The sequence below is a fragment of the Echiichthys vipera genome (genome assembly GCF_963691815.1).
Source record: "Echiichthys vipera genome assembly, chromosome: 13".
Classification (NCBI taxonomy): Eukaryota; Metazoa; Chordata; class Actinopteri; order Perciformes; family Trachinidae; genus Echiichthys; species Echiichthys vipera.
The window spans coordinates 23879592-23903235 of NC_139838.1; the positions used below are offsets into that span (position 1 = coordinate 23879592).

The 23644-nt window shown below is 41.6% G+C and overlaps 3 protein-coding genes across 4 annotated transcripts; 1 reads left to right on the forward strand and 2 right to left on the reverse strand.

Annotated features, from left to right (window-relative positions):
* Positions 1–1123: 1123 nt before the first annotated feature.
* xkr8.3 (XK related 8, tandem duplicate 3) lies at positions 1124–4103 on the reverse strand (the record flags this gene model as incomplete). The annotated part of the gene is made up of 3 exons (XM_083925211.1): positions 3643–4103; positions 2082–2269; positions 1124–1878 (listed from the first exon to the last, which is right to left on the reverse strand). The coding sequence occupies exons 1-3, from the start codon at positions 3969–3971 to the stop codon at positions 1124–1126; spliced, it is 1272 nt and encodes a 423-aa protein (XP_083781337.1). The 5' UTR covers positions 3972–4103.
* A 2052-nt stretch (positions 4104–6155) lies between these two features.
* On the forward strand, positions 6156–13605 carry LOC310955527 (uncharacterized protein). Of its 2 annotated transcripts, XM_083925371.1 has the most exons (6): positions 6156–6292; positions 8089–8312; positions 10102–10208; positions 11344–11558; positions 11773–11850; positions 12479–13605. In XM_083925371.1, the coding sequence occupies exons 1-6, from the start codon at positions 6186–6188 to the stop codon at positions 13074–13076; spliced, it is 1329 nt and encodes a 442-aa protein (XP_083781497.1). In that variant the 5' UTR covers positions 6156–6185; the 3' UTR covers positions 13077–13605. The 2 variants fall into 2 exon arrangements, with proteins under 2 accessions (XP_083781497.1, XP_083781498.1); XM_083925372.1 differs by lacking the exons at positions 6156–6292; positions 8089–8312 and adding an exon at positions 8319–9665 and having other exon boundaries at positions 12479–13593.
* A 713-nt stretch (positions 13606–14318) lies between these two features.
* msto1 (misato mitochondrial distribution and morphology regulator 1) lies at positions 14319–23170 on the reverse strand. Its single transcript, XM_083925701.1, has 14 exons — positions 23038–23170; positions 22013–22142; positions 21770–21839; positions 20390–20465; positions 19895–19952; positions 19659–19809; positions 19250–19364; positions 18851–18985; positions 18610–18762; positions 18206–18337; positions 17943–18127; positions 17313–17417; positions 17110–17222; positions 14319–16138 (listed from the first exon to the last, which is right to left on the reverse strand). The coding sequence occupies exons 1-14, from the start codon at positions 23119–23121 to the stop codon at positions 15879–15881; spliced, it is 1767 nt and encodes a 588-aa protein (XP_083781827.1). The 5' UTR covers positions 23122–23170; the 3' UTR covers positions 14319–15878.
* Positions 23171–23644: the final 474 nt, after the last annotated feature.

Here is a 23644-nt window from a genome sequence, read left to right on the forward strand (position 1 = left end):
TTTAGAAACAAGCTTATCAAATCAGCCCCAGCTTCAAGTAGAGTTGAACAATATGTAAACATAAACAGTGAGATTATAAAATGTTCCCGTAGAGTTTCACTTCGGCAAGATCTACGGTCGAATCACGACACGGTGGCAAGGTTGCAAACCAACAAGCAGGACTTGTTTATGGAGACACTGGAGTTTAAATGGTATTTGCATAAATGTGATAAAGTATCTGGATGAATAAAAACAGTTATCTATTAACTAGGGCTGCCCTTAAGTAACTGGTTGTTTTGACTTTGGTAAACAAAGGTTTCTTAAGTGAATTAGTGATTTTTTAACGTTTTTTCATGCAGAATTACTTATTTCCATGAATCTTATGAGCACATCTCTGGTAAACAGAAGATTTAAAGTGGTGCTTTTGAATAATTATAGTGGAGAAACAGATTTGCTGATTAGATCAACATGGGACGCTAACTTGGACTTTTTTTTTCAGATCGATAGCCGACAAGCAGGCGACTGAGCCCCAGTTCCACTCACATGTGTTGGCCGGTACAAGTCCGCAGCTGTCTGTCGAGCGCATGTCTGAGCCCGTCTCCACTGCATCCACCCGCAGGCCCATCATAGCATGTGTCACTAGCAGATCCCGTTTAAAGGTTTTTTTTCTGATACAGAACTGACTGCTTGACAGCGCTTGGACAAAAACGACACTTCACGCTACTCCAATAAAAGGGCTGTGTGGCTGCAGGTTTGCCTCCATGAGTTGTATTTCCTTTTTACTTTTCTTTTTTATAATATATAAAACATATATTTTAACACCCACGAACCACGATTAGTCATCAAAATAGTGTTAGTCGACTAAGAATTGTTGAGGACAGCCCTAGAATTTACTATACAGTCATTTATGTGCTGATGTATGATGTTTGTATTGATATGAAAAGGATTTTATCCATTCAGACCACTCTAAGTTTCAAGTACTGTTGTTGAGCCCGTATTTCGCTTTAAATTATACTGGACACCTGGTGAAACTGTAGCACAAATAGGAGACAGTCTAGAGAGAGATTGTTGCTCTCTATCACAACACAGACGCTAACATGTAGCAGTAGGACACAGTTGTCCGCGACACACAAACGGTCAGACATCACAGATGGGACGACGACTCCGCTCTATTTGTGCCGTCAGTGTTTCTAATGACTCCTCGCTCTGAGTAAAAATGAGCAGCATGGCAGGCCATCCGTTTGTTGAGAAGCTGGGAGGACAGCGTGCCGTCCTGGATGGAAAAGTCTCTAAAGGTCACGTCTGCATCGGGCAGATCGTGAGGCAGTCCCGGGTCCCTCATCGGGGGCCTCCACAGCTTGGGGTGGAAGCAGCAGTAGTAGAGCGTTTTGAAGAGAAGTCCCAGGAGGTAGATGAAAGGTAGAGCGATGAGCAGAGCGAGGTCGTACGACTCAGTCTGGACAGGGTCTCTGTAACACCACCACGTCGCCAGCAGGATCCCTCCATCAGTGGTGATGAAGGAATGGTAGATGATGCTCCTGCCTCGGGTTTGACCCTCTGCGACGTTAAACCAGCTGAAGTACCAAATGAGCCCTACGGTGGCCCGGTAGAGCCACTCCCCACCAACGCTGTCCATGAAGTTTGTCCCCTGTCGCCAGGCCCACAACACAAAGATGAACCACTGCATCAGAAAGTGGACAGCGATGTACCCAGACAGGACTGAGGCGAAGAGGGCAAGGGCAGCCACACGCGGGGCGATTAGCAGCAGGTTCCACAGGAAGTAGATTAAAGAGGAACACCAGCCCTGCTTGGCCTTGTCTGGGAGGAAGGAGCGCAGGGAGCGGTGGTAATCTACCACCATCCAGGCTATGGAAGTAGTTGAAGCAGCAATGCTAACAACTGTAAGAAAACAGAAGTTTAACAATCAGTGTAGTAACCAAGAGGAAGTGAACCCACATTTGGGGCATTACTTCACTTACCACAACCCAGATAAAGTGTTTTTACAAGCGAAACCGCGTCACCATCTTTGATTCAAGCATAAAAACAATAACACAGAGGTTTGTTTTTCTTGTGGGAAGTAAATCAAACTAAAGAGAACTCACACTGAACCGTCCTGGCCTTGTTTGTTTCCAGCATGACGTAGATCATCAGGGTGAGCTGAGGCGCACTCTCACAGAACGTCTCGATAAGCCGCAGCATGCTGAGGTCATGTGTCAGGTAAACAGCGTACTCTGACCCTTCCTCTTTCCGCCACCAAACCCTGAAGCCTTGGCGTATGGCTGAGATGTGCCTACGGGGATGAATATGTCAGAGACGGTGTGTTACTAACAACACATGACACATAGATGGAGAAAATCGCACCACAAACCAAACCTGTGAAGCTTTTAAATGAGGGCAATCAGCAATTAAGTGTCTTCAAACGCACTGGCTCGTATTTTGAGCTCTTCATACCTCATTAACTCGTAATTTGGGCCGTGAATTATCTCCAAAGACAATGGTTTTACTAGATGCCACACCTGATATTTTCATTTATGGTCACAGCACCTGTCAAATGTTGTTACCTACTTTCTAGCCTGAACTGCTCGGGAGGAATATCCAGTTTTAAAGTAATTCCTGCAGCGAAGGTGCTTGTTCCCAGGGTGCATTATTTCAGTTTTTGCAACCTTAAAGTGTGTTTGCATCATGTTTGCTTTGTAACCTGTTGTTGAAACACTTTCCACATATTGTGAAAGGAGACTAACATTTAAACAGACCCATTAAAAAACAGTTCCAGTGTGTTTTATAGCATTAATATATGAACTTTAATAATTACTATGAGGTTAAACCATCAAACTAAAGGATTGGCTGCATTAGTTCAACATTATTTGACTGATATAAAGGGTGTTTGCTAATGACTGCGGTGCAAAGGAACTAACTGCATTAACTCAAGTACAATTTCAAATTATTTCCATTTTATTCTACTTTTGAAGGCAATTATTGTACTTTACTACATTTATCCGACACCTTTAGTTAATTTTCAGATTATTATTCACACAACATGTAAATCAAGACATTATGATGTTTTATTATAGATTAAGATACAAACCAGAATATAAAGTAATGGAAATTAGCCTTAACTTTACCAGGTGCAGCATGAAAGCAATATGATATAACACAGTATGTATTATTCTGAATTGGGCCATTCTGCATAATAAGTACTTTTGATTTTTTTACTTTTTGTATTTAAAGATAAAATAATCCTTTATTAGTCCTGCAGCGGGGAAATGTTCAGTGCTACAGCAGCAAAAGAGGATGGTGCAAATAACAATAACAAATGTAGAATATAATATTAACCTATGTAAACAGTAAACAAGCAAATTACGAGTTAAAATGAGCTAAACACTGTTTCTAAAAAGTGACAGTAAACACAAAAAGGGATAATAAACAGGCTAGTCAACCATGTATTGACACAACACTGCTGATAACACTTCTGTACTTTTACTTTAGTAACTTTTTTTAGTTGTAACCTGCAGATGAAGCCCAGCTGCAGCTTTTAAGTGATGTGATAGAATAAATACTATTCTGAAATGTGCCTTTCTACATAATAAGCACTTTTACTTTTGACATTTTGCATACAATTTGCTGATAACACTTAAATAAACTCATGACTTTAGTTGTTGTTACCTGCAGAGGAAGCCCAGCTGCAGCACATGTAACAGGCAGGAGAGCTTCACTCGGTCCCCGAAGAAGAGCACGGTTCCTCCCCCGGTCCGCGCGTCGAACCCCGGCAGCTCTCGGTCATACTTGAACCAGAACCAGCTGAACATCTGGACCACGACGGACGACAGGACCATGAGGCCGACCAGCACCCCGAACCACAAAAGGTCCCCTCGGCAGTAAAACTCGGTGGCCACCCACACGTCCGAGCCCCAGTCCACCAGGAAGGTGCACACCCCGACCACAGAGAAGGCGAAGTCGATCCAGGAGTACTTTGAAAAAGTCGCGCGTTCCATTACCGTTATTGTCAGTTAGCTTCAGTTGACCAACCAACCGACCTGTTGCTGGGCAGCTAACATTCGGCTAACGTCCCATAACCGTTATTGTCAGTTAGCTTCAGTTGACCAACCGACCGACCAGTTGCTGGGCAGCTAACATTCGGCTAACGTCCCGTAACCGTTATTTCCCTCCATTCTTCACCCCCATTGAAGAAAAAAGTTGCCAACACTTTCATATTAGTTAGTAACAATTTTTAACTCACATATTAAAACGTCACAGTCATTGTTTAAAGGGAGAAAATGGTGTTAAATAAAAAAAATAAAATAAAATAAAAAAAGAAAGGCACGCAGAGAGCAGCTGGGGTGTTTGGAATGATCACCGTGTGCAGCGTCCGCGTTAGCCCCGCCCACCGCGGCTCATCCGTTTAGCGACAGGTCGCAAAATCCGGGATGTGAAGGTTTTAACCTTTAAAGACCACACCACTACTGTTACCTTTGATATATATTTGGTCACTATGGAAACATTAACTGTATAAATAATATTAAACTATTAGTTTGTTTCGACACTTCAAACAAGTCAACAAATAAACAAATACAATAGTTTGGCAGCAGACCCCATATGTTTCTGTTTTTGTTATTCTTTACCCCTTTTTTATGTTTTACTGTCTTTGTACATTTTAATTCATGCTACTGTTGTTTTTTACATTTAGAGACACATTTTTGGTATTGTGTATAACTCTGGAACATGAAAGGAAAGTATAATACAGTTTGTTTACTTTTTTTGTTTTTTAGTAGACAAAAACCCAACATTAAGACATAAACATAAGTCACAATAAACAAAACAAACTTAACACTGGTTCACACTTTAACAATAAACACACATAAACACAACATACAAAAACATCATCACACATATCACGAGGTTTCACAACCAAAGATTAATTATTCATTAATTAATTATTACAAAATCAACAATACGTTTTGATGGGTTCCTTTGCTTTTTGTTAATATTATTATTAATATTATCATTGTTGTTGTTGTTGTTGTTGTTGTTGTTGTTATCGAGTTCCATTTGCAATTTCAGGGAGAGTCCACCCCATCTACACTTTTCTAAATATTTTACAGAATCTTCCTTTTTTAAATGTAAAGTAACTCAACTTTACATTTCTCTAATCCAGAGAAATAGTTTTAGTTTTAGTTTGTTTGGTTTGGTTTAGTTTGGTTTAGTTTGGTTTAGTTTGGTTTAGTTTAGTTTAGTTTAGTTTAGTTTAGTTTAGTTTGGTTTAGTTTAGTTTAGTTTAGTTTAGTTTAGTTTAGTTTGGTTTATTTTAGTTTGGTTTAGTTTAGTTTAGTTTAGTTTAGTTTAGTTTAGTTTGGTTTGGTTTGGTTTGGTTTAGTTTAGTTTAGTTTAGTTTAGTTTAGTTTGGTTTGGTTTATTTTAGTTTGGTTTTGCTTTAGTTTAGTTTGGTTTAGTTTGGTTTTACTTTGTTTGGTTTGGTTTGGTTTAGTTTAGTTTAGTTTGGTTTTACTTTGTTTAGTTTAGTTTAGTTTGGTTTTGCTTTGCTTGGTTTGGTTTGGGTTTTTTGTGCGGTTTGGTTTAGTTTAGTTTGGTTTTACTTTGTTTGGTTTAGTTTAGTTTGGTTTTGGTTTGTTTGGGTTTTTTGTTTGGTTTGGTTTAGTCTAGTTTGGTTTTGCTTGGTTTGGAAATTAGTTTTTTTGGTTTGGTTTAGTTTAGTTTTCTCCGGTTTCATTTGGGTTTTTTTTCTGTTTGGTTTGGTTTGTTTGGTTTATTTGTTTGGTTTTGTTTGGTTTAGTTTTAGTGTTACTTTGTTTTGTTTGATTTGGTTTGGTTTAGTCTAGTTTGGGTTTGCTTGGTTTGGTTTGGAAATGTGTTATTGGTTTGGGTTAGTTTAGTTTTCTCTGGTTTCATTTGGTTGTTTTTTTTGGTTTTTTTTCTGTTTGGTTTGTTTGGTTTATTTGATCGGTTTTGTTTGTTTATAATACAACAATAAAGTGATTCGGATGGCTTTTTATGACTCTGGTACAGCTGATGGCGGTATGCTCTAAGATAAGCTGTGGTTGCCCGCCGCCATAAAACGAAAAGAAGAATAAAACACGCCCCCTTCATCCGCAACCTATTGTATCACAGGAGCGCGTGAACGTATCCCTGCAGCCTCGCGCCTCATCTCTCTCTCTGCTCGTGCGGTCAGTTAGCACACACGAGCTAACAAAATGTCGAGGGTGTACATCGGGAGACTGAGCTACCGGGCCCGGGAAAAGGACGTGGAGCGGTTCTTCAAGGGCTACGGGAAGATCATCGAAGTGGACCTGAAGAACGGGTAACGTAGCAACCGTTTACATAGCGACCGTTAATCGATGTCCGTTAATGTTGAAGCAGCTCGAGCCGCACAATGGAGATGACGCGCAGTCTGCGGCCTTGTTGATCCCAGCGGCCTGCTAATGCTACACAGCTAGTTAGCATGTTTAATATTTTTTACCAAAGGAAAACCGTCGAAAATGTGATCGGATGTTTATGTTTTTAGCTAAAGTGCTCGTTTCTCCCGACACAGTATTAAAGTAGAGGATGCTATTTGTGAGATTTAGCATTCAGTTTAAGATTTTTCGAGCACGGCTAGTTACGTAAGCTAACGTAGCTAAGGTTAGACGTGGCAATGTCACAGGCCGCCGTGTGTATTGTCTTATTTTTATTTTTTTTTATTCGCTATTGTCTCATTAAAGTCGTTTACAGCATCCGGTTTTTATAATTTATTCTTTTTTTTTAATATTTCAGATTTTTTTCATCGCATTATCTATTGTTTTTTTATTGCTTTTTGCCGTTTTTCCATTTATATTTATTATTTTAGTTTAATTTATTTGTCTCTTTGCTGTCGCTTATATTCTGTTAAATTTATTTTTTATTAATTTGGTTGTTTTTGTATGTTCGTCAAAAACGTCCCATCGTTTATCTTGCTTTGTTGTTTGTGTATATATTATCCTTCATTTACATGCACCCCACAGTGGGGGAATTCACAGCTGCAGAAGGCGGTAGTGCAGATAACAAAAGCACCAATAACATGCAAAATACTATATAATAATAATGGGCTATGCACACAGTAAAAACTAATCAACAGTTAAAATAGTGCATGTGACAGTAAAACACTGATCAATGAGCAGACTGTGGATATATACATATGGATTTTTAGGCTCTTTCTGTCAAAATACTTTGTAAACGTTTGCTTTCAAAAGAGCTATGCAAATAAAGTCAATATATAAATATATATTTATATATATTCTATATAATCAAGTGCAAGTTCAGCCATGTTTGTGTGTAACTTTAGACCCAAGGATGCAACAGTGTCTGTTACACACACACAGCCTGCCAGTTAAAGTTGTAATTTAACCGACCTGGAGTCCGTCTCTTCTAGGAAACATGTAACGTCAAGTTAGTTCCTCTTATTCGTATGCAGGGCTGCAAACGGCGATTCATCGTTCGATCCGCTGAGCCTTTTGTGAAATAATGGCCATCACCACTCCACAAAGGCTGGGCTGAACATATTAATGCAGCGTGTTTTGTGTCCACTGTGTTGCATCACTCAGAAATCCTCCTTATCGCCATCTCTATTATGTGTCAGCCAACATTTATATTTCCACATTTGCTAAACGATCATTTAACCTACACAATGTGAAAAATGGTCATCACAAAGCCCATAACGTATTAATGCAACGTTTGTCAGTCCAAAATAAAGCTATTGAGGTTACCGTAGTAAAAGACAATGAAAGACTGCATTTATTTATATCCGAGGAAGTGAAACGGGTGAATTTATGGTATTTTTGCTCAAAAAATGTCTTTGAACGGTAGATTGATGCTGATTCCTTTTTAAATCTTCATGTCTTAGCACCGTTATATGATTAGTGATATTACAACAGCCCCACTTGAGATCTGAACATTAGTATTCAATTTCTGTAGCGCTAAATGTTGCCGTTCCTGTGTATTTGGGTAACAGTGCTATGTTGAGGGTGTACAGGTGTTTGTCCAGTCTCAGACCGATGGATCAAACTCGACCTTAGCTGATGAAATCATCAAAGTCCTTTTGTTGTGACCCGGTGTTAAAACATGTTCTCTTCTGTTACAAAGGTATGGGTTTGTTGAATTTGATGACCCCCGTGATGCAGATGATGCTGTGTATGACTTGAACGGCAAGGAGTTGTGTGGGGAAAGGGTCATTGTGGAGCACACCAAGGGACCCCGACGTGATGGAGGTTATGGTGGTGGTGGAGGAGGAGGAGGAGGAGGTGGAGGAGGCGGCGGTGGAGGAGGAGGGGGAGGAGGAGGAGGTGGAGGCGGCGGCGGCGGAAGAAGTAAGTGTTTAATAGAGAATCGTTTACTTCATATAAATGTCATTGATGAGGGATTTTGTTCATTACAGGGAGCCTTAAATCCAAAATTCAAAGGGGTGAAATTTGAGCGTGTCCTTGGTGGCTGATGTGCATTCAATAATATCCCAGTGTTTGTATTAAAAATGTAGGTTTAACACTGATAAAGGTGGATTGGCTGATACTTTACTGACGCATTTGTTGCTGTAGGTGCTTACTTGAGCTGGATGACGTTGTGATAAAGGAAAAGATATTGATTTTATTGTTTTACTCTATCGCAATAAACGTGTCTTTTCCTCTTTTCACAAAAGCTGCACCAAAACAAAGAAATAGAATAACACCATCTATTATATTTCAATTATAGACCCACCAAAGTGCTGCTCTGTGTGCGTCAGGCAGCTTTTGCAATAACCGTGAATTGTCTGAGCTGCGCCAAGTTTCTTTAGCAATTCAGAGATCTGTAAACATAAGTGATCAGTATCGACCAGCTCTACCGATTCACCTTATTTACATCCCAAATGACTACACCGTTTATCCTCCTTAACTTGCACGTCTTTGAATGAAACTCCGTTGTTTTCATTCATGTTTTGTCTTCGAGTTGCACACACACCCATCCACGCCCCACCTCATTTTGATTTCATCAGCATTTTCTATTGTTCTGGCCTGAATGAACCCCCCACTTCTTGACGGCCGTGAAGACGTGTCTCAGTTTCTGGATAGGGCACCCCAGAGCCACGCTTTGCGTTTAATTGTCTTGCAAATAGATCAGCGGACAGTTTGCGAGCACCGCTCTTTACGGCACTTGTGTTTTTTATTTATCAACTGACCAACAGGAGTAGGAGATTTCCATATTAGCACATGACACAATTAAAATTTGTGTGCACCAGAGCCACCAATGACTCTAAAAATATATTGGGGTTACCGTTTGAGGGATTGAAAATGCAGTTGATACAATAAATAAATAATAAATGTGAATATGTGAGGCTTTCTGATGGAAAGGATATAAATGTCTTCATTTTTATATTGTTAAAAATAACTATTTGATTGTTAAATATCTTGTAATCTATTGATGTTTTATTCCGTTATTTATTTTATTTAAAAATGATTGTCAATTTAAAGGTAAAGATTTAACAAAGAACCTCAATGTTTTAATTGAAAGAGTCCTTTGCTGACTGCCTGCCCCTATTGCTGGCCATGGTGTCCCCCCTTTCCAAGAGTGTGGTTTGACCATTCTGGGCCCCTGGGCAGACCAAAAAAGGGAGCCATTGTGAATGAAGACCGCTTTTCCCATTAGGCCCAGGCCGGGTGGTGAGGATGCCATGGGGGTTAGGAACAGATGTGGGTTCAGCTCTTTTAGGTGCCTGAAAAAAAGAACATGTTTTGTTACAGTGACATATTTTTTTTAGATAAGCTAGCTTAGAAACTTGCTTTAGTTCACCGTAAGTACTTCCTCAATCAGTTATACTTTTGAATTTGATTTTTTTCCTTTTTCTTTTTTTAAATTTAGAAACTAGGCCTATTGAAAGTTTTACCCAAATTTACTAAGCTACAATTGTTTGTCTAGGTTTTTACTTTGTAGAGAGTTTTTTTGTAGGATATGAATTTAGCTTTTGTAAGTCTTTTTTTCACCTTTTGCTTTCCCCTTCTTTATTTCCTTTTCCCAAGTGAATATTGATATATTTTCTAGTGTGTAGCTTGGAGTTTAGCATAAATGCACCATCACAGTTTCTGTCTGGTCCTCATTTCTCCTGTCGTTTCCTTGTTACCTTAAAAGGTGGATATGGACGATGGGGAAGAGACAGATATGGTCCACCCATACGGACAGATTATCGCCTCATTGTTGAGAATCTTTCCAGCCGCTGCAGCTGGCAGGACTTGAAGGTATGAAGCTTTTTCTTGCACAGCTTGTTTTCTCAGTGTTGAGGACAAATACTCAGTACACCGAACATGTTATTTAATTTGTCTGCGGTCTCGTTCTTAACAGCTTCGATGGAGCTGCAAAAACACAAGATGATTGAAACCAAATGCGAGCTAAATTCTTTTTGTTGATGACGCATTTCCACAACAGCTACAAGGATTGTTGAAATTAGTGGCGGGACACGATTAAAAAGTAATCTAATTAATTAGAGGAATTGTAATTAATCGCATATCAATATTTGACACAAGTAGCAACATTTTTCTATTAAAATTGATTTTGGTGTATGACTTAATTAATGATTTTTTGTTGTTTAAACTCTTAAACACATTTATTTTGGTTTATAGAGAATAAAACTGTGCTTAGTACGGTATATTCAAGAAAAGAGGAAACCTAACGATGCAAAAATATTTAGAATAATGTCCGTGGCATAAAATAAACAGTTAAACATAAAGTGCTTTTTCTTCCATGTTTTCGCATTGTCTATGCTAACGTTAGCTGCAGCGTGTTCGACACTGGGGTGGGAGGTAAATTCTCATCTGGGGTCGGGTCGAGGGGGCAGTAGCTGTAGCAGGAGACCCCAAACTTCCCCTTTTTCTTTCTTGCACAGTTTGCAAACAACTGTGCTCCATGTTTCCACTTGGTCGTTCTTTAGAACCCAAATGTCGCCCACTGCACCCAGCAACACTCATCCTCTCGCTTCTCATCGGTTTAATTTCTCCCGTGTTGCGTCCTGTGTGTCAGTATTACGGACCGGGCAGGAACTCGTGCAATGAGCAACGTTCCGAGCACAAAAATAAAACGGAATTTTTTTGTTGCGTTATTTTTTCTGTAATTAACAGGTTGAAGTCCCAGCCCTGGTTGAAATGGATAACCGTGCACATTTTAAAAGATTCACCAAATAAAAGTAAAGAAAACACACAAAGACGTGTCCGTGTGCTCTAGTCCAAACAGCAAACTTTAGGACAAATATGCAAAATCACTGACTGATGCTGCAGCGGCGTGCCGACACCATTTCTTGAGTTTGTCATCACGCCTGTGAGTCGTTGTGAATACATCAAATAAGTCACGCTTTCCCCCTGAACACTATTTTCTCCAAAGGACTACATGAGGCAGGCCGGTGAGGTGACTTACGCTGACACCCACAAGGGCCGGAAGAATGAAGGGGTGATCGAGTTCAGGCTCTACTCTGACATGAAGAGGGCTCTGGAGAAGCTCGACGGCACAGAAGTGAACGGGAGAAAGATCCGGCTCATCGAGGACCGCCCTGGAGCCAGACGCCGCCGCTCTTATTCTCGCAGCCGCAGCCATTCCAGGTAAGACACGCCGCTGTAATTATACTTGGCTTTCTGGTGCGTGTTGATGTTCATAAATATGCAATATGAAGGAGTTCAGCTTCACATAAGGCACCTGTATTTAAAGGAGCGTACAGTTGTACAGTAGATATTTTACAGAGCTGGCCTAGCAGCAGATGAAGCTTCATAGCAATCACCAATATGAGTGTGGCTAATTGTTAACGTTTCCCCCTAGGTCCCGCTCCAGGAGCCGCAGGTCTCGTAAGAGCCGCAGCCGCAGTGAGAGCAGCAGTCGCAGCCGCTCCCACTCCAGGTAAGAAATCGAGATGATGTTACGTCAAATACAGTCGTTTCTGTAGTGAGTGGAGCCGGCAGTAAACCCGTAAGAGTAAACTAACTTGTAGAAGGAGTTTTTTTTTTAGTTTGTTGTGAGGCCTCACTGTGCATTCGAGCTCCCAAAAGCCTCTCCGTGGTGCGTCACAAGCCTCTCAGCAGCTGCCTTTGAATTGCACATAAAGATATTGCCTCTCCAGTTCGTAGTAAGAGAGTTCACGTTTCTATGAATAGATTTTTAAAAGTCTATATAAGTGGGCAGGTGCACGCACTGGTGTTGCCAAAGTCGATGACAGCCAATCGTAGCCTGATATCTACAGCTGTTAAATCTGAGCGGGCCGAGGCTACATAGCGTGGTCTCTCTGCCCACGAATAGTCCGTCTACTTTCCACGATGACCAGGGCTCCCATCTGGTGTTCAAACTGCCCCGGTCATCAACTATTTTTTAAAGAATGGGACAGTCATAAAGAGTTGTTCTGATGTATGTAAGTGCTTTAATGTGCCCGTGTAATTGGGCCTTTTGTTATCAAAGAGGGCATTTAGTCTAGCAATTTGGCACAGCAAGGACTCAAGAGACACTAAGTTGTACTGTTTGATTTTGTCCACAGAGCGGCGTCCCGCTCCCGCAGCCGATCTCGTAGCAAGAAGAACAAGATAAAGGGCAAGAAGGAGGAAGAAGAGCGCAGCAACGGCGCTCCGAAGAACAAAGACCGCAGCAGGAGTCGCAGCCCCAAGAGCCGCAGCCCCAAGAGCCGCAGCCCCAAGAGCCGCAGTCCTAAGAGCCGCAGTCCTAAGAGTCGCAGTCCTAAGAGTCGCAGCCCCAAGAGCCGCAGCCCCAAGAGCAAAAAGATCAAGAAAGAAGGGAAGAAGAAGAAGGACGACTCCAGGTCCAGATCTCGCTCCAACTCCAGGTCTCGTTCTAGATCAGGAATTAAAGATCGCTCCAGGAAATCCGGCTCAAAGGGTCGCGAGCAGCCCAAGAGCGAGGACGAGGGCGGCGAGCCTGAGAGGGGCTCCCGCTCCCGTTCACGCTCTCCCGCTGACTCCAAATCCAGAGCCAGGTCCAAATCAAAGTCCAAGTCCAAATCCAAATCACGCTCCCCCACACCCGCCAAAGCCCGCTCCCACTCCCGATCCGCCTCCCGTTCAGAGTCCCGCTCCAAATCCCGCTCCCAGTCTCGTTCTCGCTCCCGTTCCCGCTCTTAGTTCAGATTTTGGACGGTTTGTCATGAGCCCTTATCCCAGTGTCTCCCCCTGCCCTGCATTTACATTCCCCGAGCCCCACAACACGTCCCCCGCCTCCCGTTTTTGATAACTAGCTGTAGAATACCAGGCACTCGTGCTCGATGTCTTTTATGCACACGCTACTCCATTTCATTTGACTTTTACTCGACATATTTTTTCATTAGAGCTGTCTTGTATGGGGGTGTTTGTAAAATAACAGGGTGCAATCTCAGTTTTATAAGTTTAAATGATGGTATGGTATGTGTCTTAGCCTTTTTTTAATCAAATGTAGAAGCATACTGTTGTCAATGCTGAGTGGGAATATGTCTAACATCTCACCTTTTGTGAAATCCGATTAAAAAACAAACAAAAAAACGCCCGTTGTGCATTTGTCGTTTGTTTTAATGTCGGCCTGTGAGGAACTTCTGCAGGAGAGTTGCAGCAAACTTTCATCCACAGCCCTAAACCGTTTACTTATGTTTAGCAGTGTTCACTTAAAACTCTGGGTTCTTTTGGGTCTCTCATCTTCAGCCTCTTATCCGGGGTCGGGTCGTGGGGGCAGCAGCTTTAGCAGGGGACCCCAAACTTCCTTTTTCCTTTGGGTTCTGGAAATATTTGGAAACACTTTTTTAACGTGGTGTTTTCAAGGTTTGAAAAGTGCTTGAGATTAAGGTTGAATAGGCTTCAAAGTCCACTTTAAGTGACACATTTTGAGACGTTTTCCTTTAATTTGTCATGAAACATTTTGGTTATTTGTAGCGGAATAAACTCATTAAATGTGATGAAGTTCTCTGATTGTTTCACTGTCAGGTACTTTATATCAATATGTAGTTTACAACTGTAAGGTGCTGAAAAAGCTTGAAAATGCACCGTGAAAAGCTTTAAATTTGACCGTAAAGGTGAAGAAACCTTTAAACGACAGCATCCAGGTCTTTGAAACAGTGACAATAACACAAATGTGTCCAGTTCGTGTTTTAAATCCTAAATCAGCAGGAAGTTATGAAGTTTGAGTAAAGATACAAAGCATTTGTGGTTGCTTTTTTTCAAACAGTTTATTATAAAAATTGACATTTAAGTATTTTCAACAAGCTTTTTCTGTCTGCTCGTCACAAAGCGCTCTGACGATAAGCTGCTGTGTCCAGTTCAACACTAATGTGATTTAGTGCGTCAGAAACAGTTAATGGGTCCCAACACAAAGTATGTCTAACGCAGAATGTTCTGGTTTATTTGCAAATACAGATTAGAGCAAACGAAAGCTGGTTCTAAGATAAAGATGTCCGACTGCATGTTCTGACGGTGCAGTTTTTAAGTAGTGCGTATTTAATGCAACAGTACGCACTAAAGCAAACCGTAGTGAACGCAGCCACAGTGCCTTTCAAAAGCATTCACCCACCTGGTTGTTTTTCCTATTTTCTTGCGTTTAAACCTGTAGCTTAAATTTTCACACAAACTATTAAACATTTGCGAAGTGGAAGAAACCTAAATAGTGGTACATGTGCATGTATTCACCCCTGAAATAAGATGAATGCTACTATTTATCTTCAGGAACCACAGTTAAATCAAATCCAGCTGTGTTATTTTAGCAGGACGTTGCTCTGTGGACTTCTGTAAAACAAGTTTGTCTTTCTTAGCTCATTTTTCCATGTTTTCGTGTTCAACGACATAAAATCCAAGTAAAAATCCATTTAAATTACGGGTTTAAATGCAACAAAATAGAAAAACCTCTCCACTCGACCTCCTCATCCGTGCGAACTTCCAACTGAACTGAAGGTCCGAGCGACCCGGGCCCAAACCAGAGTTGGACAACTACACCTCAGTGTAAATACAGTCATTTTATATTTATAGAGTACGCTTCGTATAAAACAGTAGATTACAGATTAACAGTCATTTGTAAACAGTCCGTACAGTCGCTTGATGCTACATCCATCTGAAGGACCGTCCACACCAGGAACTATTAAATATATGATGATTTTAACTCCACGCCACAACAGGAACGATGAACAACGTCGTCTAGAGCGATTTCAGAGCGTTTTGATGGATAATAGAAACAAAGACCCACCTGTATTTACAGGGCGTCACATTTAAACTCTATATAACGATAAATAAAGTGTAGGCGACTTACTCTCTTTCTCCTCGCCTCCGTGGTGCCGAAACACGCACAGCACCAGCGGCTACTTTTCAACGGTTTTCATATATCCTTAGTAATAATAATATGCTGGTTTAAGCTAAATCAAGTGCTTTAATTTGCATTTAGGAGACGCAATAATGCAGAAGACGAAGGACGTGTTCATCAGTGTAGATGCTCGCGTGGCGTTACTTATCATTAAAGGCAAAGTTCTTGGTGGGGACGGCCCTGAACTTAACCCTCGTGGGTACATTTCAAGCAATGAGGAATTTTTTTTTAGGTTCACCGGTCGCCATTCACGGACCGGAGTCACTCCTCCTCCTCTTCATCGCTCTGTCTGTCCGAGTGCATGCAGGCTGCTGCTGCTATCAGTCTGTCGAGATCACGACCCTGAGGACGCACTCGCACTTGGCGTTCGTACCGTGTCCAAGCACGATTCACGGCTAAAGTCTAGTTTGTTTGACCAGTGTGAGTACGACTGTACCGTGCCTAGGCACTGGCCTGGTTGAGCGAGGTGGGCTTCGGCGCGGCTGCACATGTGCGAGCACGTACACAGAAGACGTATTTTGGCGTGTAAGCAGGAAGCAATCAGGCTTTGCAGTGTGAGTGCATGCACGGGTCAACCTGGCCATGTGTGAGTGCGCCCTAGACTCCCAGTGTTAGTCGTCATCATCGTCGTCTGAGGAAGAGTGCATCATCCCGCCGCTGTCGTCACGGTAACACCGAGCCAGTAGGCGCAGCTCCTCCAGGGCCTCCTCGTATTCGGCCACTTCGGGTCCCTGGGAGAGGAAGCTGGGGGCCACGCGGCGGATGTCTAACGTCTTGGCTCCACGGTGCAGCTCCGACAGCCACGAGCCGAGCGCCGGCCCAGACTGGAGGGACGTCATGACGGGCGCAGACGAGACCACGGGAGCTGGAGCTGCAGAGAAAAGGAAGGATTGAGCTCCAGAAATGTCCAAACATAACATTATTTTAAAAAAAGGTTAAAGGAAACGATTGTCGCAGGCTACAGGGATGAGGCTGTTGGATGATTATTGGGTGTTGATTATTTATTTATTGTTTGTTATTTATTCTTTTGCATTTATTTTTTAGGGAATTATTATAGTTATATGTATATATATATATATATATACATATACGTACACACTATACTATATTATATATATTATACTACAGTTATTATAGTTTATATTTGATACCAACATCTAAGTAATTCATTTTATTTATAGAAAATTATATATTTGGATACATAAAAAAAAAAAATGGATTTATAAAAACAATAATTAAATGAAAATGCTGATAATAATTTAACTGAGTCCGTATGTGACTTGGCTTGGAACCGTAGAGCCGCCAGTTCGAGTCTATGTGTGTGAATGGAGTGTGGACTGGTGGCAGTTCATCTCCTGGGCCCTGCTGAATTGCTGTTGAGCAAGACACCGAACCCCCAACTCCTCGAGGCACGATCCATTGGCAGCCCACTCGCTCTGACATCTCTCCATTAGTTGCATGTATATAGGTCCTGTTTGTGTGTGTGTGTGTGTGTGTGTGTGTGTGTGTGTGTGTGTGTGTGTGTGTGTGTGTGTGTGTGTGTGTGTGTGTGTGTGTGTGTGTGCGTGTGTGCGTGTGTGTATGTGTGTGTGTGTGTGTGTGTGTGTAACGTGAAAAATATAATAACGGAGAGAAAAAAAACTGAATCTCCCGCTGCAGGATGAAGAATAACGTGAAAACCTCTTCCCACTCCTTTTCGCACATGCTTTTCATGTCATTCATGTTTGTAATTATGCCTCTATTTTCTGTAACATTGTTCTTTTCTTTGACAATTTCTGTTTGTTTTTTTACAAATAAAACTGAAATCAATCAATCAATCAATCGTCAAAGTCAGAAACTTACAGCCCGGTGGAGGAGACTGGCTCTGCAGGAAGCCCCAAGCGTCGAGGGATCGACTGAATATCTGAGGGAACGGCGGCGTCAGCTTACTGGGAGCCGACACCAACTGCAGAGCACTGAGGGAGTAAAGACGCGTTCAAAGACGTTGTTTCAAACACGTAAAAATGATTTGTTCGTTTCCAGCACGTGACAGCGTGGAGACTCACAGAGGAGCTGTAGGATAGAACGATCTGATGTAGGACGCCAGGACGTCTTCGCCGCTGTGGAGGCCGTGCAGAGGAGTGGGCGGTCTGGTCCCAGGAGTCAGAGAGCTGGAGGAACAAAAGGATTTCAGCAACACGGTAAAGAAGATTTCCGTTTAATGTGAGGATTGAGAAGGTTTTTAACGCCATTTTCTTTTGATATCTTGATGTAAAATATTTTTCATGGGGCAGTTTTTGCTCCCAATGTTTGATTCACACAATACTTTTCCCCCCTTTGATGCATTTTATGGGAAAAATGTCTTTAATTTGCCCTGATTATCTCTGAAACTGCTCAATATTTTACTATAGAACAGTTCAAGGTTGTAAAAAAATACTGTTTCACTGTGTATGGACACAAATACAACAGGACATGTAAGACTAAAACTATAATAGACCCTGTTTGCTGTTATTTCTTTCATTTTTCATTTAAAGTCTACGTATAAATGTGGTGATAATCAATAAAAATAGAGAATTAAACTGTCTAAACCACATGTTTAGACTTATAAATACTGTATTAGAACGTATGCGTGTGTATCACTGAAAATAATAATAAAGTTACGTAGCGATAAATCAAACACACTAGTAAATACTGACCTGATGAGTCTCTGGCCCTCGAAGCCTTTGAGTGTCGCCCACTGGCCGTAGCATCGCCCGTCTCCGGGTTCGGAGCACGATGATAGAGGTTTCCAGGGCAACGCATCCGTGCACGCACTCAGGGCGTCAGGTAGAGAGCCGCCGTGCATCATGGGAAAGGGGACGGCACCGTAAGCAGCCACCACCTTGGATTTAAAAGACAGCGGTCATCGAGAGCTCAGAGACGTGTATAATAAACGTCTCATCCAGCAGCAGTACGTCACCTTTCTCCCAGATACAGCGAGCGTGTCTGCCATCTGCCACATGGGGACGCCGTTGTTCTTCAGCCTGTACGGCAAAGTGAGGGCGTCCAGGGCCAGCGCCAGCACGGAGCTGGAGTGGTACCACAGGGAGGGCTGAGGCGGAGGAGAGACCAGATATGTTCATGCATATACGCACATAAAGAAAGGGTGTACGTCTCAACACGTCCTCATAGTGATACTAAAAAATCTATTCTAAACATGTGGTTTAGACAGTTTAACTCTCTATTTTTATTTATTATCACCACTTTTATTTGAATTTACGTTGATTCAAAAGGCTGAAAAGGTCTTATATCAAATCTCACTGTTACACATCTGTTTAAAAGTCTAAAGATATTAGGTGATAAATGAATAAATTAAAAACTCACATCATAATTTAGATGGGGGAACGCTGCGGGAGCGGAGGGTCGTCTGCCCAGTCCACCACGCAGCGTCAACGGGCAGAAGAAAGAGCTGTGTGTGGCCATGTGGAGGGTCCCCAACGTGCAGTTCAACATGTGGTAGAGGTGCTTCATCGGAGTCTGAGTGAACAGGAAGCACACGGTAAGAACAGAAAAACATTTACACAACTCTGAGAGGTCAAAGTTGACCTGTGAGTGTGTGACTCACTGTGTCCGGGTGACTGACGGGCGCTAACCCCCAGGTGAGGATGCCTCGTCCGCCGTAAGAGTCCTGCAGCATCTCCGTGACCTTTGACCCCAGGCCTGCAAAGCCGTCAGCCAGGTCACAAAAAACCTGGAACCCCTGAGATGAAAACAGAAAAGAGGAGTGAAAAAAAGCTGCAAAGTTTGAAGTCTGTCTTTCCTCTAAGAACCTTTCATCATAACTCAAGTGTTCTTAGAGAAAAGTAGACTTCTGCAGCTGCGTTCAGGCTTCAGGCTGCAGGAGGACGGCCGTATTTGTTTTGTCTTTTCTAGAAAACTGCTCACACCAGCTTTAATGGGAGATCAAGAAAACCCTTCATCTTCTTAATAAAACACAGTACAGTATAAAAAAACAACGACTTACCTGAAGGTAATCACATTCCTCCACAAAGAAGTGCAGTTTGTCCTCCAGCTGCTCGAGCACCGACCCCTGCAGGAGAGCCTCTCCCTGGCCAAAAGCCTCCAGACGGTGAGCCTCCCTGGAGACCAGACGAGTACAAATATAAAGCTGTGCTCAGACCAGTGAATGTAACACGAGCAAATCCATCCTTTACACATTTTTAATTAGGGAGAAAACTTGGCTCTTTGGGGCACAGGAGGTTAAATCTGAAGTCTGTGTAAAGAGTGACATCTACTGGAAGAGAGCAGGAACTGCAGCGAGCGCTCTTTGCTACCAAATGTTGTTTTTTTTTTATCTTTGTGGAGAAAAATGTAAATCAGCCATTCCCTCATTTTGTTCATTAAAGTGTAGGAAGTCTGACGTTGCACTTTACCCGTCGTGGTTGTACTGGTGGATGACGGAGATGGTGCGAGGGTGCAGGTGGATCCGGAGGAAGTCGGACCACACCTTCACGCTGCCCTCCAGCCTGTATTCCTTTTGGACCCGAGCCAGCTGGCTGTTCACAGTATCCACACGGAGTGCACCTGCAGGTGGGAGAGATTTGCGTTTGACACAAAATCTTATATGTCACGCAGAGTTTAAAAGACGCTTTCTTAAAGCTGTTCTCACCTGAGTGCTGAGGCTTGGAAGTGGAGTAAAAATCTGCTGCAGCGAGGATCTCCCCTTTCTGGAGACACAAAAAAAGCTATAAATCTACTTTCTACTGTGGGATTACACACGAGGGGAAAGCAGCACGGCCACGGATGCTGTCAAGGTAGAGCTTTCTGGCTTTGGTGGATTCTCTGAATATTTACTTGGCTGGTAAAAAAGTAAACGTAGCTGGACACATCTGTACCCAATAAACTTTTAATCTGATGAAAACAGTGCGTGCCGAGTCTAATTATACTAAAGTGTTTCAAAATGATTTATTCATTTATTTGGATAAGCCCCTTGAGATGCACCACCTTGTTTTCGAGGGGTTCCAGACATATATCGCATAATACACAGCAGAGAATCAACCAATACAAGCAGACAAACAGAAACAAAGTACCCTAAAGCCCAGGGCACGGTACGGGCGGACAGTGTTAGTGCGCCCTCAGTTTAATTTCCTCCATAAATACTCACATCCAACTTGTCCAGATCTTCAAGAAAAGGGTTCTTCTCGTGTTGACCCTCCTCGTGCATCATGAGACTCCCATCCCTGTCAGATGGAGTATATTTTTACATCAAGTTAATTATTGTATAAAAACGAACAATCTCTGATAGATGGTTATGTTCATTTTTACTTCGTCCGTCTGGCTTTTAGAGCCGATCGCACTCTCCCTGTTTTCCTGCATTTGATTATAAAATCATTTCAGGATTCATGTCTGAAAAACAATGTGAAACATTACTGAGCCATGAAATATTAAAGCTATATATATTAATTTCTTTTTACACTTTTCTTTATGTAATCTCAAAGTGTAATTCCTGCGGAAATCATCCCATGGTCTTTTTTCAGCACTTCGGCACTTTCATTCTATTCCTTCACCGTTCTGCACCGGGCTAATCGGTGTTAGCCACGCCCGGCTGTTAGCCACGCCCGGCTGTTAGCCACGCCCGGCTGTTAGCCACGCCCGGCTGTTAGCCACTCTCCTAGATTTCTCCGTTAATAGTTCATACACAAACTGTCTCGATGGCGTATTTGATGAGTGTTTTTGCCAAAAAAGACAGTGCGATGATTTTACGCCGGAATTACACTTTAAAATGCTCGTAATAAGCGTCTGGCACACTCAAATGTAAAATGGTTGAAACTCATTAATATGAAATTCTCATATATTCCTGATAAAAGTCTGACCAATCAAGATTGCCCAGCATTATTCAAACATATCAGGTTCAAACTCTACTCAAACATCACTTCAGCTAAGTGTCATCTGCTACAGAGAAGTCAACGTTATGTAACATTAGGTGGGAGGTTATCCAAGGTTATATAATCAATTACATTAAATATAACCAAATTCCATGATTTTGCCAAAACTTTCCATGACTTTTCCATGACCATGGGAACCCGACTGCACAGAAACAAACGTGTAACAGAAGGCCTCAAGCAAAAAGCAGAGTGTCTAAGGGCAAACTCACACTGTCCGTCCGCACCGTGCCCATTGCTTTAGGGTACTTGTCCCCCCTCCCTTACCCTCCGCCATTGTTTTAAATGTCTGCGCATGGTCCGTCCTTCTTTTTCTATGTCCGAACAGCCGCACATAAAATTACGTCAGAACCGCCGTAGGCCTCGTGCTCATGCATGTGCAAACAAAAGCCCACCTCTCCCAAAAGGGCCGTAGCCGGCAAGTGTGCCGCAACTAGGCGTGCTACGGTTGCACTCACACTGGTGAAACGACCTAGACTTTAGCCATGAAACGTGCTTGGGCACGATACAGATGGACAGTTTGAGTGCACCCTAAAGGTACAATAATCCACAGGGAACATCTGTAAACACACAGAGAATAATTCACAGAGACTTTTATTTACCATGTGACAGCAGAGGCGTCTTTGCCGGTGTCGTACAGACTCCCCTCCTGCCGTAGAGTCCGAAGACTTCCTGTTATAGACAGAGAGAGAACGAGACAGGCAGGTGATCCAGCATCATGCACATCCTGGTTACGGCATGAAATATTTAACACATCAAACTTTTAAACAAAATAGAAATCATTTAAATCAAAACACAGGGGGAAAAAAACAGCTACAGCACAATTAAGCATGTGAGGAAGTTACCTTTGAGATCCATGGCAATGAGGCGAGGTGTGTGGGTGACGTGCCCGCCCAGAGTCTGTCCTTCACGGAACAAGGCATCGCTCTGGATCTCACTCGGGGGCGTCGCTGGATCGTATGATAAAGACGCATCCTGACAACAAAGACAAGCCCGTGGTTATTTATTTTTGTCACAGCTTATGAGGCTGAAGCTATCAAAAATACAGCTGAGAGAGATATTGCCATGTATTGATCGAATCAGCATTGAAACATCAAGTCTGGAAGTATTCTGGACACTTTTATGTATTTTACACAATAAACAACAGTGGTGGAATAAGTATTCAGATCCTTTACTTAAGAAAAAGTATTGATATCACACTTTAAATACTCCATTACAAGTGAAAGTCACGCATTTAAAACATTAAGTTAAAGTATTAACAGCAAAATGTACTTGAGAACATTAATAAATACTCATTGTGCAGTAAAGTGCTCTGTTATTGTTATTATTATATATGATGTTTCTGGATTAAAACGTTGACTGACTAAATAAATGCTTAAATAAAGAAATACATGTAGATACAGATATATATGAAAAAATAAAAAAATAAATACTTAAAAGAATAAATGCAGAAATGTATTAATAAATAAATGCTTAAATAAAATAAAAATTACCATATATATATATATGAATGAATAAATGCATTAAAAAAAATGCTTTACATTTATTTACATATTTTTGTTCACCTACATTTATTTATTTATTTCCGTATCCATATATTAATGAGGTAAAAGGTGTGTTTATTTATTTATTAATGTATTTATTTGTTTATTGAGACTTTAGTTGTATGTTTAATCCTCCATATATGGCCACAGTCATCTGTATGTGTCAGCTGAACTAACTGACATGTCCTCAGTCCGATAAAAACACCAGTTTGCAGATTCGCGGTGCTGCTAACATCAGCTTTCTCTCTGAAGTTTGACAACACATGCAGAGCTAACGTTAGCTTAGCTTAGCCTAGCCTAGCTTAGCTTAGCTTAGCTTAGCTTACCTGTAAATTCCACCAGTGAGTCCCGACAAAGTTTGAATAATGTCCCAACTGAAGAGTGACGACTTCCCTGCTAAAGTTACTCATCGTGACGGAAATCAACAACCAGGATAAAAAACAAAACGATCTTCTTCGACCATGATGAGCATGTTTGGAAATGACAACAACCTAACGTCTATGCTGTGGCTCAACACAGCGGGGCTCTGTGATTGGCTGAGACGAGTGGATGGAGACAGCTGATTGGCTGAGACAAGCGGATGGAGACAGGTGATTGGCTGAGACAATGACGTAGTGTAAAAGTCTGGTTTCACCGTGCCGTTGCTTCACGTGCGGTCTCTGCAACCAAACCATGAAGGATGTGAAAGTTTTTAATTAAAAATAATAAATAAAAAGGACCATTATTTACTTTTAAAACATTAATATATAGATGTGAAAGTATTGAATAAATAAAAAAATTAATAAATAAAAAGTACAATTATTTACTTTCTTACACATTAATATATAGATGTGAAAGTATTGAATAAAAATACAATAAATTAATAAATAAAAAGGACGATTTATATACTTTAAAAAAAATTAATATATAGATGTGAATAAATAATAAATTATT